At 33.1% G+C, this 18,245-nt stretch overlaps 1 protein-coding gene across 1 annotated transcript; it reads left to right on the top strand.

Moving 5' to 3' along the window:
- Positions 1-4,169: 4,169 nt before the first annotated feature.
- LOC101894866 (uncharacterized) lies at positions 4,170-14,129 on the top strand. Its single transcript, XM_005183581.4, has 7 exons — positions 4,170-4,782; positions 4,855-4,967; positions 8,533-8,603; positions 9,611-12,421; positions 12,483-12,554; positions 13,116-13,328; positions 13,409-14,129. The coding sequence occupies exons 1-7, from the start codon at positions 4,736-4,738 to the stop codon at positions 13,646-13,648; spliced, it is 3,567 nt and encodes a 1,188-aa protein (XP_005183638.1). The 5' UTR covers positions 4,170-4,735; the 3' UTR covers positions 13,649-14,129.
- The last annotated feature ends 4,116 nt before the right edge of the window (positions 14,130-18,245 follow it).

Genomic DNA, 18,245 nt, shown 5'->3' with positions numbered 1-18,245 from the left:
ATGGGGGATATACGAAGACGTGGACCTATATGGCTCATTTTTCGTCTTAGGATGTAGTATTCATTACGAACTTCAAATACTAAAACTGAAACAATTCCGGTAAATAATGTCGCTAAATTTATCAAAACACCGAATATCGGGGGGTACCGTTACATGGGGGCTATACGAAGACGTGGACCTACATGGCCCATTTTCAATACCAAAAGTCCTGCAGACATAGTACACATTTGAGTAAAATTTTATCATCCTACTTCATTTCGTTCGGAAGCTAGAGTGATTTCCACAGACGGACGGACAATGATAAATCAACATAGAATTTTATGCTGATCAAGAATATTTATACTTTGTGGGGTCTAAAATGTATATTTCGAGGTGTTACAAACGGAATGACAAACTTAATATACCCTCCATACTATGGTGGAGGGTATAAAAACATAAGCAAGTATGTTTTAGCAAAAATTATAAGTCACATGCAGATTTCGATTGCGTACTGTACCGGTACAGTATCGCTAAAAAGTTTTTTAGCGGCAGTGTACCGGTACTCTGCAACTAAAAAATATTTGAGTGATATTGTACCGGAACACAACGATAATCGTACTGTACCGCAGTCGGAAAGCTAAAAAAAGGAAGGGTTCCGAAATCGAAGCACTAAACAGAAAACAGGTGAAACTAAACGGAGAAATCAATATGTCCGTTGTAAAAATGTTGTTTCCAATCTTCTTCCAGTGAGTAGTGATGTGCCACAGGGATCTGTTCTTGGACCTCTATTGTTCGTCATGTATGTTAATGATTTGCTGAGTTGTATTAAGGGTAGAAATTTAATGTCGTTTGTATTTGCTGATGACATTCAAATCTCGTTTAAAGGAGAATATTTGTTTATGGATGTGTTGCAGTCATCAAGTGATTTTAGTGTTAATATGTTGGTACCTTGGTTGTCCTGTAGCGGTCTCTCAAGAAATACTTAAAAATCAAAAGTTATGTTTTTGGGAACTTGCAAGAAGATTTAATAAACTTTTCCATTTGTAGGACGCTAATGAATGTTGTAAGCTCGATGAAATGTCTTGGTTTGTTTATTGATTTCGGCTTGGTGGGTAAGGTAAACTTTATTTTAAAGAACTTGTTCTGTTTGGATATAGTTTTGCCCATGGTATAACTACAGAAGGTAGAACAAAGCTACCCCTTAAATACATTTTTTTCTTTTTGTGCCCTTATTCTGTCAAAATATATACACACTTTGAGTATGTGTGTGTTGTTGTTGAATTACTAATTCAATAATTGGAAATTATTTCAAATTTGGTTGCAAAATAAATGCAAATTTTCTACGAAATGGGTAATAAATTGTACAATTTTGCGAAAAAATACTGTATTGTCACACTATTTTAGATTCAATTTTGTTGAATAACCCCGAAATTTCATTCATGTTTCGCGGGTTTTTCCCAATATAAGAATTTTGTTAAAAAAAAAAATAAAAATAAACAAAGATTACTGTTGCATATTTAAAAGTCTATTTGGCACTATAAGACTCCAACACAAAGTTGCATTTTTTCTAGTTTCTTTGAAGTTGAACAACCTTTCTTATTGAGCCATGGTTTTGCCTAAGATTAGTATTCAGTTGGTACATGTAACTTGTTTTGAAAAATAAAAACAATATATTTTCAAAATCAATGATTTGAAGCATGGTAAAACTAAGAAGGTAAAGTCATGTATGTTTAAAATTTTTCCAAAAGTATACTTTCGACAACATCTCATTGCCAAAATCTATAGGTGTGTCTGGTTACCCTAAAGTTTGTAACAATTGTTACAAATTGTTACTGGAAGTCGTCTGTTAACCCAAAAGTTCTGCAAAAGAGAGCGGTTGGAGAGAGAAATTTTGACAGTTCTTTCAGTGAGAGTTTGCAAATTCTTGCTGGAAAAATTTCTTCTTGCAATCACTTGCAACTCTTCTTCTTCTCATTCATCGACATTCAATCAGATGTTTTCTATTGTTTGTTTATTTCTTTTTGTGCTTTCAATTTGAAAATATTTTTTTAGAGTTAGCAAGTCTAATAGTTTTTGGAGAACAACTTTACAAAATGTGAAAAACGTAAATGTTAATATGCAATAAGAAAATAAACGACTATTTCCAACATTTTTATTTAAAAAACTTATAAAACTTCCTTTGTTTTAATTCTCCTTATGGGGGACAAATTGGTTTGTTTTGACTAATCAGCTGATTAGTTGCAAGCTTCTGCAGGAATACCGTCTGTTTACTTTTCGCATTTTCCTTGCAAAAGAGAATAAAACTACCTTACTCTCTCAGAAAGAAGTTACTGGACAATTCCTGCTGGAAAAGTAACCAGACACACCTTATATTTATAAATCCATTGTACACACCAAAATCAGAGATGGGAACTGTTTGTTTATGCATTGAAATTTGACAAGGAAAATTACTAAAAATGCAGAACTGGGAATGCTTATTTGAAATGAGGTTACCTTTATTTCATTGTGCCCTTGGTATAAGAATATAGGTAGACGCATCGACACAGCTGCTGGGACAATGAACTGTCAAACAAATTTGGAATTGAAAATGTTGAATGAAAAATTATTTAAATTTGTAAAATTTGTTAAAAAAAAAACGTGTATTATGTATTATATCTTCCAAATGACGAAAACATATAAAAATCTACTTATATTTGAAAATAAATTTAAAATTTTTTGACATTCAATGTTCCCAAGCCTTGATGCATTTATCTGCATTCTTCTACCATGATTGAATCCATGCATGGTAGAAGAATACAAGAAGTCGCATCGATACAGCTGCTGGGACAATGAACTGTCAAACCGATTTTGGAATTGAATATGTTAATTGAAAAATTGTTGAAGAATTCATATAAAATAACCTCTAATTTGCGTCGTATAAGAAAACATTTAAAAATATACTTATTTTTGATAAAACATTTTATAAATATAAATTTTGACAATGAGATGTTGTCAAATGAATAATTTTGAAAAAAATTGTAAACATATGTTTGCATGACTTTACCTTCTTATTTCTACCATGATTTGAAGATACGTTCATTGCGGGCGTGTATTAATGAATAATTTTGAAAAAATTGTAAACATATGTTTGCATTACTTTACCTTCTTATTTCTACCATGATTTGAAGATACGTTCATTGCGGACGTGTATTAAAGATATTAACCAGTTTTGCCATGCAATCGAAAGATTGAACAGTTTGGATCATATTTTGGAAAGAATATCGCGGTATTTTGTCTTCTTCGCGCTATTTATCTCTTTTTAAAGTAACGAAAAATATGAAATAAGTGAAAATTTGTTGCATATAATTTTGAATAATTGTGACAGGAAGTGGGTATAGCTTCAGGACTGTATTTCTATATTTTTACGAAGCTGTTTTAACTCTATATTGTACCATGTGTGTATGTATTGTTTTGAATAATATATAATATAATATTAAATTTTTTCAAATTCTCTTGTTCCTCCCAAAACCTCTGATACGAATTTATTCTAGGTTTTGGGACGAACAAATGTTTCCGTTTTGGGAAAGGATTCCAATTGAACTGACTTCAGGGTTGTGTTTTCAAATTTTATTTTTATTTCTGCCATGATAGAAGAATATAGGTATATGGATCAACGCTTGAGAACATTGATATGTCAAATTTTTTAAAATCTTTTATCAAAAATAAGTATATTTTTAAATGTTTTCTTATACGACGCACATTGGTGGTTGTTATAATATGAATTTTTCAACAATTTCTACAAATGTGAATAATTTTATATTCAACATTTTCAATTCCAAAATTGGTTTGACAGTTTATTGTCCCAGTAGCTGTGTCGATTCGACTACTTGAATTCTTCTAGCATGTTTCTACACTACCTTATAATTATTATATTAAAATTCTCAGAGCGAATAAAATTTTCGATTTCCAATGGAAACATTCTATAATATACGCTTAAATACACTTTTTAATTTAGTTGGCACTGCTAATTGACCAATCAGAATAAATTGACAATGCAATTTCGTAGTTTCCATTAGTTTTGCCGTTAGCAATTCACAATGTGGCCAGTACTTTAACATTTCCATCTACAGTGCTACTCACCTATAGCAAAGCCGTCAAATTGTGTACGAGATTAATTTTTTAACGGCGACCAATAGTTTTTAACCAAACTCTGTTTTCCTAGCAATTTATTTTCATTTCGTTGGTGATGATTGTATTTTAACTGTTGTTATTTTGTTAATAATGTGAACGAGCGCAACATATTTACCGAGGAAATCTGTGAAATATGTCATTAACTATTAGAACTAAAATGAACAGATAAAAAATGTAAACAATTTCTAAAGAGATAAGTGCATTTCATCATTTATAGTGCTTCAACAAAAGAACAGAATAAAAACATAAAATAAAAGTCAAATAAAAAACAAAAGGAAACAAGAGAATTGACCAAGCAAAAACAAATGAACAGTGCCCCTTTTTGTTTTTTCTTTTAAGTTTATCTTTTTCAAACAAAGTGACAAGTAAAAATTATTGCCCTAAAAACTATAGATAAAATTGTAAAAAGTATAAAATTAGAATATTTGTGACTGTGTGGCTCTGCCTCTTGCAAGAGAATTTGCGGAAGAAAAAAACCTGAAGGGTCAATTAGTCGTGTTGTTTTCCTTTTTCATTTGCAAATTATACCATACCCCAGCCCGTTTTGTTGGCTAAATAAGTTATTGTGAGGACAGATTTAGTCATCATGGATATTTTAGACATCGATGAGGCTCTTAAAGATGATTCCTTTATGTAAGTGAACTGGCGATTGCTGTTATATGAATTAAATCTATTTTTTACATTTTTCTATTTAATTTCTTTTAGATTTCTCGAAGACAAGACTCATGATGACATTTCCAACATATTGCAACAATGGAAAAGTAACAATTACATGCCGCCTTCTAATAACACCCAAACACAGCAACAACAAGAACAAGGTAAGCTACAGCAAAACAACGACCCACAAATAAAAGTCTTTAACAGGCAGCAGCCGCAAATGCTTTGCCTTCTTAACTGTATATACAAAAATCAAATGGGTTACTGCAGCAACAGCGACCAACGTTTTCTGTGTCCGTCACACAAATCGGTCTGCAAGTGAACCGGTAACTAGTTTTCTCCATAAACGTTAAACATTCATAAATCTTTTTTTTTTCAAATTATGATAGTACTTGAAATCAATGTACTTTGTATAACTTGTTGAATGGTGGGTCACCATTAACAACTGACCATCTATGGGTATGCAAATTGTTGTTGGTCTAAGTCGCCACCGCGTATTTACTTTGTGGATAGTCGATTAGAAGGGGTTATATCAAATACCACATATGTAGGTATATATGTTTACATTGCTACTCTATCGAAGATTTATTTTTGGAAAATATTTTGGTGTAAAAGATACAATTATAAAAGTGGCGCAGTCAAGAACATGTCTTTTGTGAATTGGTACCGTCCTATGCCTTATAGAATTACATATAATTTGATGCAAAAATTGGTCATTGCATTTACATCCATCATATTGTCAAATCCTTCTTTTCCACCCATCTTGATTATACATTTCAAAATTAAAAATACGTACTATAAAAATAAAAAAAGTTAAGGAAAATCAAATAAAAGATTTGATTTACCGATCATGACAAATGAATACGCTTTTTCGCGTTTTCTCTGTTGTGTAGTCTCTTCAACCAGGATTTAGGATTCAAGGACGAACGGTACACGAATTGCCGTTTTTAATTTATCGACAAAAATGTTTTGTGTTTAATTTTTTAGTTTTTAACAATTTTAAACTTGAAAGCTTTTGAAATTTTATCTAAATTTTCGCAGTATAGCACAGTCGTTACTGCAAACAACAATAGCTGTCGATAAAATAAGCAGTTGTTAAAAGTTACAGGCATACAAGGTTGGAACTAGTACCTGTCCAACATTCTGCACATTTTATAATATTGAAAATACCAACGTCGAAATGCTGTTGAAAAAAAAAAAATATAGGTCCAAATTGATAATACCATTTTTTAATCAATCGACACTTAATATGGGTAATATAATAGAGAATTCAATCGGTTATATGCTGTAAATTTAAACTTGTCTTACAAATTCTCACTTTTACTTTAAACACATGTATGCATAACGAATCTCATTTAGGCGGGACAAACAGATGAATTGAAAGAAAAATATTGTAATATTTTTTTTGTAAAAAAGAAAGTAATGATTTCTTCTACATTTTTGTGTAGAAATATAATTTTTGAATTGGCGCACTGCGAACAGCTCACGAAGATTCCAAAGATAGTAGGGTTTGTTTATGATTGAATCGAATTATGAATTTGGGCATTTCTGTCAGAATGTGAAATATTTAATACGTCGTCAGTGACATATTGATTGAGCAGTTGTTAAGAAAAGGTAAATTCTGAAAAATTAACAATGAGTAAATTAAAAAAAAAAAAAAACAATCTTGAAGCCGAAAAGTTGACAATTTTTTTTGGGTTTACATAAGCAATACCATGCAATATTTCTTATACCCTCTACTATAGTTGTCACTTAAGTTTGTCATTCCGTTGGAATATATATTCTCGATCAGCATAAAATTCTATGTTAATTTAGCGATGCACATATGTCCGTCTGTGGAAATCACTCTAGCTTTCGATCGAAATGAAGTAGGTTGATAAAGTTTTATTTTAGATGTATTTTACATCCGTAGAACTTTTGGTATTGATTGTACAGGCAGATTTATGTTTTTTTGTTTGTTTTAGTCACAATTTGTCGAATTTTCTGTAAATTAAAAGTTGTATAGGCAAGATTTTTTTACAATCCTCACTATTCACCGGAATTTTTTCAATGTATAAATAGACCCCATATAACCGACCTTCCAATTTTCGGTATTTTGATGGACAATAGGTTGGCCAAAAAGTTCGCTACACAGATCATGTACATCACCCATATAATTGTAATATCTTTAGTCCTATTTTGTAACTTTCTAACGACACTTGATATTGTTATTTCCTTGGCATAATTACAGAAGGTAAAACAAAGCTACCCCCTAAATACAATTTTTTTGGGTGCCCTATTCTGTCAAAATTTATACACCGTCTGTATATGTGTCTGCATTGTTGTTGTCGTATTGTATAAAAAGAAAAATAATTTGAAATTATTTAAAATTTAGGGACAATATAAATGCATATTGCAGAATAAAACAATCTTGGCCTACTATCTTGGATTTCATTTTGTTGAGAAATCCCAATATTTCATTCAAGTTTTGTGGTTTTCTGCAAATATAACATTTTTGTAAAAAAATATTAATAAACAAAACCAATTGTTGCATATTTAAAAAGTCTATTTGACTAAATAAGACTCCAGTACAGAGTTACACTTTTCTAGTTTCCTTGAAGTTGAGCAACCTTTCTTATTGAGCCATGCCTTTAACGACACAAATAACAGACTTTGCTATTCTATAACAGATTTATCAACTATTGTTCTCTTTGTTATATAAACAATAGAAAAATTGTAGTTGTTAATTTGTTTATTTTACAAGATATTCATTGGTATGTTTTGTTACAATGATAAAATAAATTTTAAGCTTTCAATATATAATGAAAGCCACACACGATACAACTGGTTGTACAACTTGTGTTTCCGTCACAAACGATACAAGTTAGTGTTCAACCTCTTTGTACAACTTAAAGTTTCGTAGGGTTCATATGAGTTAAGATGACACCGGAAAAAATGCATGCTCTATAATTGACTCAATATCTTTTATTTATTATTAATTTTTTAAATTCCATTTTATAAATTGAGATTCCATTTTATATACACGTTAAAATCACACATTTGTTTGGATTTCGTATTGTTTTAATGTGCGAAACAATGGTGTTGTCTCTTCAAAAATAAACACAAAATGAAATTGTGTGCGACATGCCCACAAACGTTACAATCGGTTGGTACAACATGCCAAAATTCAAAAAATTTTGATTTTTGATACAACCGGGACACAACTTGGTACAACCGGGCCCCAAACGATACGATCTTGAATACAACCTCTCCAAGTTGTACAACCAGTTGTATCGTGTGTGGCTTGCATAAAAGTTGCAGAATAGGCCTACTGTTATTCGGAATTTTTTAATTTTGTTTTTCCAATTGAAGGAGGCCGAACCTAGCTGCCTTTTTATTTCCTCGGGTTTCAAAAGTTCAGTATATATCACTGTCACAGTTACCCAAATTTCGATGTACACCACCTTTCCCTTTTATAATATTGCATATATGTGACTCAATACAATTTATAAATTTGCATTATACATATTTTAGCAGGTAAAAATACATGTTTGCCATTGCCTAATTACTTTTTTGAATTCCGTATACAATTGTGTGTTTACTGAAGCTAATTTAATTGTATTCTTCATTTCTTTTTTTTTCATATCAAATACAATAACAAATCTGCATACATCCATGCAATAATGTTGTGGCTTTACCTATAATTAATGGTTGAATTGGATCAATGAATTGGACATGTTCGTGCAGCATATAAATTAGATTCCAGGACGTTCACGCGACCAAAACGGAAGCTGGCACAAAATCTTGAACCACAATTCGTAAGTATTACTAAATTATTTAATTTTAAGTGTGTATGTAATTGTTTTTGAGTTTTTTATATATCAATGCATTAAAACGAGTCACTTTACATTAAAACGAGCAGTTAATTAACTTCGTAAATCTCCTCGAAGACAATGAGGGAGAAAGTTTTCGCTATTAATATTCATAGTGATTTACACATCTGTTATTTACATAACAATTGTTTGGTGTGTTGGTCCACACCTTGTAAATACAGAAAACCCTGAAATCCTTTAAGTTTGTGTAATAAAAAGTATGACTAATTGTAAAAAAATAGTACTGTGGGTATATAAAAATGTGTATCGTCTATATAAACATTTCCCTGCACAAAGGATTTGTCATCATATATAGGTCGAAGAATATACGGATCTCTTAAGTATATCACTAAGTCGAAAAATCCAGAATAATTATTCGATGCCAATTGTGTCAAACATTGAAATACGCTCCCATATGCTTATCCAAAAATGACTTCTAAACTGTTCTATATTGCGCTATTAATTTTGAACAAATGTTATTAAACCGCTGTGATATAATAATGCCATCAAAGTGACAAATATGCGTTTATTTCCGCAAATCAATCGACCGTTGAAATGCTGTCTATTCAACCTTGAAGTTATTAAATCGTCGTATTCATCTCATTGGCAATTTTCGTTTGTTGCTTTGTGCTAGCAAAAGGGGTTTCCTCTCATTTATCAAGTATATGATTACTTTTATTCTGGTAAATAAAGCTAAGAGCAGCGGCAGATGGTGACGCAAATTAACACCAAAGACAAAAAGTGTATGACTCACGCACACAACTATACGTTATTTAACTAATCAAATGCTCTTTATGAGGATAGATACTGACCATAAGTGTCAAGCACGATATGTGTTTAGATTCGAATAAAGTATTATTTGTTACAAGAATATTTTATTTATATATTTATTTAGTCGCAAAGGCATTATTTATTGATGTTTCTCCAAATTAATTGTACAACTTTTTCTTCAGACAAATACCTCCCCAAGTGTTTCACAACACCAACAAATCCAACACCAACAACAACAAACTTTCAACAATTCACAACATGATAATCCAATGCTTAATCTGGAGATTGGTGGTTTGGTCACAAATATGCAAAAATCATTTTTGCATGATGTATCTCCACCCTCTTTCTCGTCGATGGATGCCTCCATAGATCGCATGAACAATTCCCTAATTACATCAGCTGATTTTTCCAACATCAACTTTTTGCAGTCCACAAACAGCTTAGATTTCGGAGGAAACGATATCAATGGTCATCATGGAGATTTTGATTTGATGGGCAAAATAACAAGTGATGGCTATACACTTAGCGACATGATACGCGATCGAAAGGCCTTAGAGTCGTTAACGATGTCAAGTGAAGGAACATTAATTAAAGACATGCATATCGGTCAAATAGACGATATTTCGCTGACGCTGAGCAAGACTGCTTCTGGTTGCAGTACCATGGACAATTCGACAGAAAGTGTTGAGGTCAATAATAGAACAGTGGAAATTCCCAACAAACACCGTACTTTTGATCACCATGGTGTAGACATAAAATCAAGCCAAAGTAGTAACACAGGCCTCGACTTAAATCGTACTATGGTTCTAACGGATGAAATGATTGGTGACATAACATACAACTTGGTGGAGAACAGCATGTATGGTAGCATGGCTTCTGAGAAGGCTCTGAACATTACACAAAGTCTAACCAAATCACAGCAGTCTGGCTCGGAATTATCCTCCAAAGTTGGGACGGGCCTCGATCAAACAATTTGTCTTTCAAACGATGGAGTGTGTGGAACAACCGTTGAAAAAACAGAAAATTCTACCTTTGATTGCCAGGAAAACATAACACCCAACAATCGCTGTGAAACTCCCGAAGGTATCGAGAAGCCCATCACGTCATTGAAGTACTACGAATCTACTCCACAAACAACGAGTGTCCGTTACAATAAGCAACATTATACACCCACACTTAAAATGGTGGTCGACGTTAATATTTCACCCATCATAGCATCATCGGCCCTACTTCCACACAATGCCACACGAGTACTGAATGACACATTTGAGCATGAGCAACGAGTAAATAAAGCTAATAACATTATAAATACGAACACCTTCTCCGGTAAGTTACCTCTGAATGCAACAGTGGAAATGATAGAAAACATAGAAAACCCGAATGGGACATATGAAAAGGACAGACGCCGTTTCGAACATCCTAGTCCAGTTTCATTAGAGATGAAAAATGTTATGGCTTTAGCTCAAGCGGAAGCCAATCTATTGGCTTCTAACAACAACGAAGAGGAGTTCGATCATATGCTAGATGAGTTCAGCAAAGTAGAACTTAATGCCGAACAGTTAAAAATGAAAAAGTCTTTGGATTCCATTAAAAAACGATTTAACTATGGACCCAACAAGGATAGGTCACATCCCCGAGAAATATCCCGTGAAGCCAAAGACATGAGGGACATGATGAGGGTTTCGGCCGATATTTTGGGTGAAGAAGATCAGTCGTCAAAGGATTACCTTAACATGACAATGGATCTGGCAGGAAAAAATGACATGAAAAAATCCAAGGACACATTTGCGGAATCTCCGCATGCCTTGAGCGAGGGCTTGGATAGCATTAAAAGTCCACTTAAGGATTCAGTGACTAGCAGTATAAGTGAATCGAAAATCTCGAATGGAGGACTCAGTATGTCTTCGGTAAGCAGCGCCAGTACGGCGGGTGAAAGGTTGTTAAGTCGGCGGAGTCGTCTTTACGATGACATTAACTTGTCGACTCTTTCACCCAGTTCCACGCATGGATCCAAAATATCATTGGGCTCATCGTTTACTGTAAATAAAGATGAGGACAATGCCATCACCACCGAAGAGAATCGTCCAAACATAACAAATGAGACTGAAAATGTGAGTTGTCAAAGTGCTCTTGAAATGGTGCAAGAAAAGACTGAAAATGCTACTGAAGAGGGCAATGCTGATGCGTCAATGTGTACTCAGACACAGGACACTACGGCAGCACAATACAAACTTGCCGAAAAACGAGAGAGAGACCGAGATCGCTTTAAAACCATTAAAATTAATAAAAATCGCAATGGTGGAGGGGCGAGTCAAACAGGATTGGAATTAAATGTGCCTTGTATTGATGATTATGATGTAGATGTTAATGCTGTTGAGAGCTGCCAACAACAATCGAATGCTCGAATTTCAAGACGAGATCAAACAGTTTCACCCGTTTTTAATAACAATAAATCGGAAATAGAAATTGTGGACGCCAATAAAACAACATCGAAAATAAATCCCAACTATCTAACCTATAAAAAGCCAAAAGACAAGCAAGCGAATGCCCGAAACTTGCCAGAAATTGCTCCCGCTTCTACAAACACATTTGCAGTAGCGCCGGATGTAACGAATAACAAGCCTCGTTCGCTCTCTCGACCGCGATATTTAAGCGGATTGACAAAATTTAGTGCCGTCAGCAAGGCAACTTCGGCCGATGAACTAGAAAAGTCAATTCCCCGCCAAACTAATTTGAATGTCACAACAAACGCAATGCCTAGTGGTTTATCGAAAGCGTCAAATTCTGCCAATAGAACAATAATTGGGGGTCAATCAAATGAACAGGCAACCGGAGAGTTGAAGAGTCCAATGGGTATAAAATCGAAATCATTTCATAATCTATCAAGCAATCATACCTCATCTTCCAATATCAGTATTGGAAGTGGTGGAGGTGTACCTGCTGCTCGAACATTTGGTCTAAGAAAGCCAAGCGCAACATCAACTGAAAAATTGGTATGTATTTCGTGAAAGTAAATTACGCTGTAACAATATTCAAAAGAAATCGTTATTTTAGGTTAAAACAAATACCAATCGGAATTCAGTCGTTTTAAATACTGTTGGTGTACAACAGTCGTTGGCTCAGCAAGTAAGTAATTTGATGTTGAAGCCCGTGAAAATCCTTTTTAAGCAAACAAAAGTGTTTATTTTTTGGTTTAATCTTCCATCCATCCCGAGTGTCAGGAATCAATCATTGATATCCTAAACACAGCGTGACTTTAGTAACATTCGATAATCTAGAAAAATAACATGATCATGTCCGGGTCGGAGATATATAAACGGCCAAAAAGCTACATTCTTGTTTTTATCCTAAACGTTAAGAATACCACAGAACAAACAAAAATATCACTACAAAATGCTCTGCTGCATGTAGCGAACTTATGGAAATATAGAAAAATAGCCATTGTTTTTAGTGGTTATGGCGTTAAAAGCCCATTAGTGATAAATCAATAAGTGATCAAACCATGATTTAAGTATCCACCATGGTTTAGCCAATACAATAAAGCTGAACGGGAACCAGGACAAGTCCGTCGCAATCAGTCAGTTAAACAACTATCTACCACTTCCATTTTAACTCCGCTTCTTTAATTTAAAATTTTAATATTATTTAATTCATTGCATACAATTGAAATTATTATTATTTTTTTAGAAAAGCGACGAAGCTGTTTTTAAAGTTCCCAAACTTGTGTCTGGCCTTCGAGCACCCGGTAGCAGCTCTAATAATGCTAGCGGAGCAACGAGTAAACGAGCTGGTTTGGTAAGACCTTCATCTGGCTACTTTAGTCTAAATGTAACCGCCAAAAGTGGAATACAATCGCATCCAGATACTGACAGTGATAATGGTCGCCATTCTCCTACTGACGTAAGAAATATATAAAGAGACTATTATATTTTAACACTATGATTTTTTGCACATTTATTTTTTTTTTTAATTTAATACAGAGCATGTCATCGGCATCATCAAGGGGTAGTGCTCAAAGTCTGAATAAACCCATAGGTATTAAAGCACCTAGTGCAATGACAAGCAACACATCAGCAATAAAGACGAGTTCCATTAGTGCTACAGCAGGACTCACAAAAATCACAGTCGGTTCTACAGGTATTCCGAAGCCATCTGGCCTAAGGCCTCCTTCGGCCATTAAACGCAGTGGGCTTCCTCGACCATCAAGTTTTGCAAAATAGGTCATCTTGAGTTGTGTAATAATTATTGATCAAATATACTATTATCAGTTGATATTATTAAATTTTGTATACTCCTAAGTTCTCAAATATACAAATATTTCATATTAAGTTTATAACAACTCATAAAAAACTAGGTATTTTTAGAGTTTTTTAACAAAAATTACTATTTTTAATTTTTTCACTCCTTTTTGATTTTCTACAATCAATCAATTCACTTTTTTGAATTAAAATTATTTTTGACGGCAGTTTTTGGTCGCATTTACAAAAAGTAATAGGTTTACTATAAAAAAGATTGTATTATAGATACTCAGCTCAATTAAGCTCACAGAATCTATCATCAACAAAAAGTATTGTTTCGAAAATGTTATTTGACTAAAGTACACACAAATGTTGTTACTAGTTCCTGCCTTTGTAAAATTCAGGAATACGAAGATGTTATTATGAATATAATTTGCCGCTCATTGAAATGAAAATAAAGTAACGAGATGGTATATTACAGTTCTTTAGAATACATAGATTATTACAAAAGAATAGCGGAGTGCAGTACGTGCATACACACATGTATTCCATGTTCCATAAATCCTATATTTTTTATTCGAATACAAAACCACCCTATCCAATAAAACAGTTCAAAATTGGTTTGGAATAAGTTAATCTTAATAAGTGCCAATTATAATTTCACTGCTTTTTCATAAAAAAGTTCAGAGTAAGCTGATTAGTGAATAAACATGTTTAGATCTACAACTGCTTACTCTTGATAAAAAAATAAAAACAAAAATACAATTTCGCCCCTTGGAAAATACGATAAGTTTTTCCCTTTTACGCATATCCCATGATTTAGTTTATGAGTTGAAATTTTATTTCAACAATCATTAATGATAAGCACTAAAAATTAAATTACTATACTACTAATTATATAACATAATTCACACCTGAGGTCTCCCTCCCTTTGTATCATCTATATTATTTAAATCATATATAACATGCCTGCTTTGAATCTACGGAAATATATCACGTAATAAGTTACTAAATATGTTGCTTTTCATATCCCAAAAATAAATAGCAAATACACTTACGTACTATTATTATTATTATTGGCTTGTTACACAAATGCACTTAAAAATATACTTTAGATTTTGAATGTTTTAACTAAATAATTATTAACCCTCATACATTGAATAAAGTTTAATTTTATATTTTAAGTTTTTATTCATACTAAAAATGCTGAAAAGCGTTTTATATTAAAATTGAATAAAATGTATAATACAAAACGTTTGTTGTATTCATTTTTTGAAAGAAAAATTTCTGCAATGGGGAAGTATATAGTATATATAGTATAGTCCTGCGTAAATACAGGGTGAGATGAAAACACTGCTACCAATTTCAGACTGCTATCATTTCTAAGCCACTCGTCAGGCAGCTGTTAAAATTATTCCAGTGACAGCTCATTATATTGTTTACAAGCGTACAAAAGCATTTTGGTGAGAATTTTCCAGAAAAAGTTATTCATGGTGGAATTTAAGCGTGATAGTGTGATTTCTTTATATTTGGATGGAAAACCACAAGTGGCTATCGTTAGAGCACTCCAGCATTTAAATGTTAATTAATGTTTTGTGTCTCGTACCATCGCTCGTTACCGTGATACTGGTAGCGTAGCCCGAGTTCATGGAAGTGGACGGAAGAAAACAGTAATATCGGCAGAAATGGTTCGAAAAGTAAAGGAGCGATTTGATCGAAGCCCGCGTCGCAGTGGCTGAAAAATGGTTCGTGAGCTGAACATATCGGAATATTCGATACGGCAAATATTGAAAAATGAGCTCGATTACCCCGAGCCATTGAAATTCCAAAAAGTGCAAGAACTTACACCGCAACAGAAAGACATTCCAACAGGACTCAGTACCATCGAACTCAGCACGCGCCATCCAAGAATGGTTACAAAATTAGGTTCCTCGCTTCATTTCCAGTGCATAATGGCCACCAAAATATCCAGATACCAATCCGTTCGACTATTGTGTCTGGAGTATTTTGGAAAGCAAGGTTGGCACTAAAAAATATCAAATTGTTGATCACCTCAAGCAAGCGCTTCGCCGGGAATGGGCCGTATGAAGGCCATAATTCGTGCCAAAGTTGACCAATTCGAACAAATCTAAAATTATTCTAAAATTTCATGCTATTTTCGACAGTTTTTGCTTTCATTTGTTGTTTGGTTTCCCAAAGGATATCCATTTTGAAGCTGGAATCCAAATTAATAACTTGGCATTTTAAGTTCTTAAAATGACTCCTAAAAATCCGATTTTTTAAAAAAAACGGTTAACTATTTGATATTGCTCCATGTAGCCTCTTGAATTTCGGCGTTTTACTATTTTTTTCCAATTTTCAATTGAATAGATTTTTATTCAGCTTTTGGTGTTCTCATTGAATGGAAATGCGGGTTTTAAAACGTGTTTCAATACATAAACATTATGTGTTATATAACTGTGCGGGCCAGTTTTATTAGTTTAAATTCCTCACCTGAATTTTCTCTATCGTGTCCATGTCACAACCAGGGCTGCCATTTTTGCCGGCATATCGGCATTTTGGTGATTTTTCACTCTAAAAATGTAAAAACCCGATTTTCCGATTTTTACCTCAAAAATGACGATATTTTAACGATCGACACAAATTGTCTCCCATTTTAATTAAATACCTAATTAAACGTTGCTAAATTCATTTTAGAACATCTAATGGAAATATATATATAGTATATTCTCAATACAAATAATCAAATGGAGTTTCGTTTCAGAAGCGTTTTAAGTAATTCCATAACAACTGACCCTATATACACAAAAATGTTTTATAATATGATTTTGTATATAATTAAGTTTATATGCAAAATATATTATTTCATAAACAAAACTTCACTTCAAAATTAGTGCTCGAATTTTACATAGAACTTGCAACTCAAATGTTGGAACTCTTTAATTTTAATTTAATATATTTTTAATGTTTAAGGCATTTTGATACTGGAAGAGTAATGAGGAGAGAAATAATTCTTTGTTAGGTATTTCTAAAAATTTCCACACTTTAAATTTAGACCCCGAGCTTAGGGAGTTAACATTTTTAAGTTTTGAAATAAAACCTGGGGATTCCATTTTGGCTTTTGCAATTTTGTCTAAATTCGTACATGAATTGAAATTAGAAACTTACTTGAGAATGATTAATTGGAAACACGTACTATTTGTTACGTAATTAGATTTTAGTAGAAAAAATAACCACAGACAAAGAGAAACTGAAAAAATTACTCGTTTCGGAAAACACGAATCTTTTTTAGACTCCTACCACAAAGGGATTATTCTTCAATGACCTTAAAAATACATTGTGTTATACGTAAATCTTAAAGATCTCACCAAAGATAGAGTTTTTATATTTAAATAAAAATGTACACAATAATAAGAATTGATAACTTTTTTTTAGAAAAATCTACATAGTTGTATAAATTTTTATACCCTACACCACATGGTGGTCAGGGTATTATGTCTTTGTGCATTTGTTTGTAACAGGCAAAAGGAAACGAGATAGACCCAAAGTTCCTTCTGATGATCTGCATAGAATCACATTCTGAGTCGATTTATGCATGTCCGTCCGTCCGCCTGTCTGTCCGTCCGTCCGTCTGTCCATGTATTTTTGTAAACAAAGTACAGTTCGCATTTATTGTCCTATCCAGATGAAATTTTGCACAAATCATTTGTTTGGCCCAAGGACGAACCCTATTGAAATTGGAGATAATCGGTCAAAATTTAGATATAGCTCCCATATATATCTTCGTCCGATTTGCCTTTTATTGTCCACCAAACGTGTAATATCAGTCCGAATAGTATAGAATTTTGCACGTACAATCAGATTGGACCTGAAAATAAGTATGCCAAATTTGATCGAAATCGGTTCAGATATAGCTATAGCTCCCTTATATATTGTTCATCCGATTTGTTATTTTTGTCCTCCGCAGCCGTAATATGCACTCTGTAACAACAATATTTGGGGAAATATATCAAATACAGCTCAGAAATACCTTTGCTAAATTTTATCGAGATCGGTTCAGATTTGGATATAGCTCCCATGTATAACTTCGTCCGACTTGCCTTTGATTGTGCACCAAACGTCTAATATTTGACCAAATTGGATGAAATTTGGCACTAACACCGAATTGAGTCTAGAAGCTAGTATGTCAAATTTGGTGAAAATCGGTTCAGATATAGCTATAGCTCCCATATATACTGTTCATCCGATTTGTCATATTTGTTACCCACAGTCGTAATATGCACTCTGTAACAACAATATTTGGGGAAATATATCAAATACAGCTCAGAAATGTCTTTGCCAAATTTTATCGAGATCGGATCAGATTTGGATGTAGCTCCCATATATATCTTTATCTGACTTCAAAGTAATTTTGCATCAAATGGGCAATACTAGTCCGAATTTAAAAGATACATATGTTTCGGCATATTTAGTCCTTTGAACTTTAAATTATAATTATAATCATAGCGTGTATGATTGAATTCTCCCATAAAAACTTTTAATTGTTATGCGCAGCTCTACTAAATTAGCAACGTGGTGT

This window comes from Musca domestica, unplaced genomic scaffold, assembly GCF_030504385.1.
Source record: "Musca domestica strain aabys unplaced genomic scaffold, Musca_domestica.polishedcontigs.V.1.1 6, whole genome shotgun sequence".
NCBI lineage: Eukaryota > Metazoa > Arthropoda > Insecta > Diptera > Muscidae > Musca > Musca domestica.
Note: the sequence above shows the minus strand (reverse complement) of the source record. Positions and strands in the feature narration are given on the sequence as shown.

Bases quoted from the DNA above. Each gene is read 5' to 3' on its own strand.
- LOC101894866 (XM_005183581.4), top strand. From the start codon at position 4,736: ATGGATATTTTAGACATCGATGAGGCTCTTAAAGATGATTCCTTTAT. The intron at 4,783-4,854 runs GTAAGTGAACTG...AATTTCTTTTAG, and splicing joins CTTAAAGATGATTCCTTTAT to ATTTCTCGAAGACAAGACTC. The intron at 12,422-12,482 runs GTATGTATTTCG...TCGTTATTTTAG, and splicing joins CAACATCAACTGAAAAATTG to GTTAAAACAAATACCAATCG.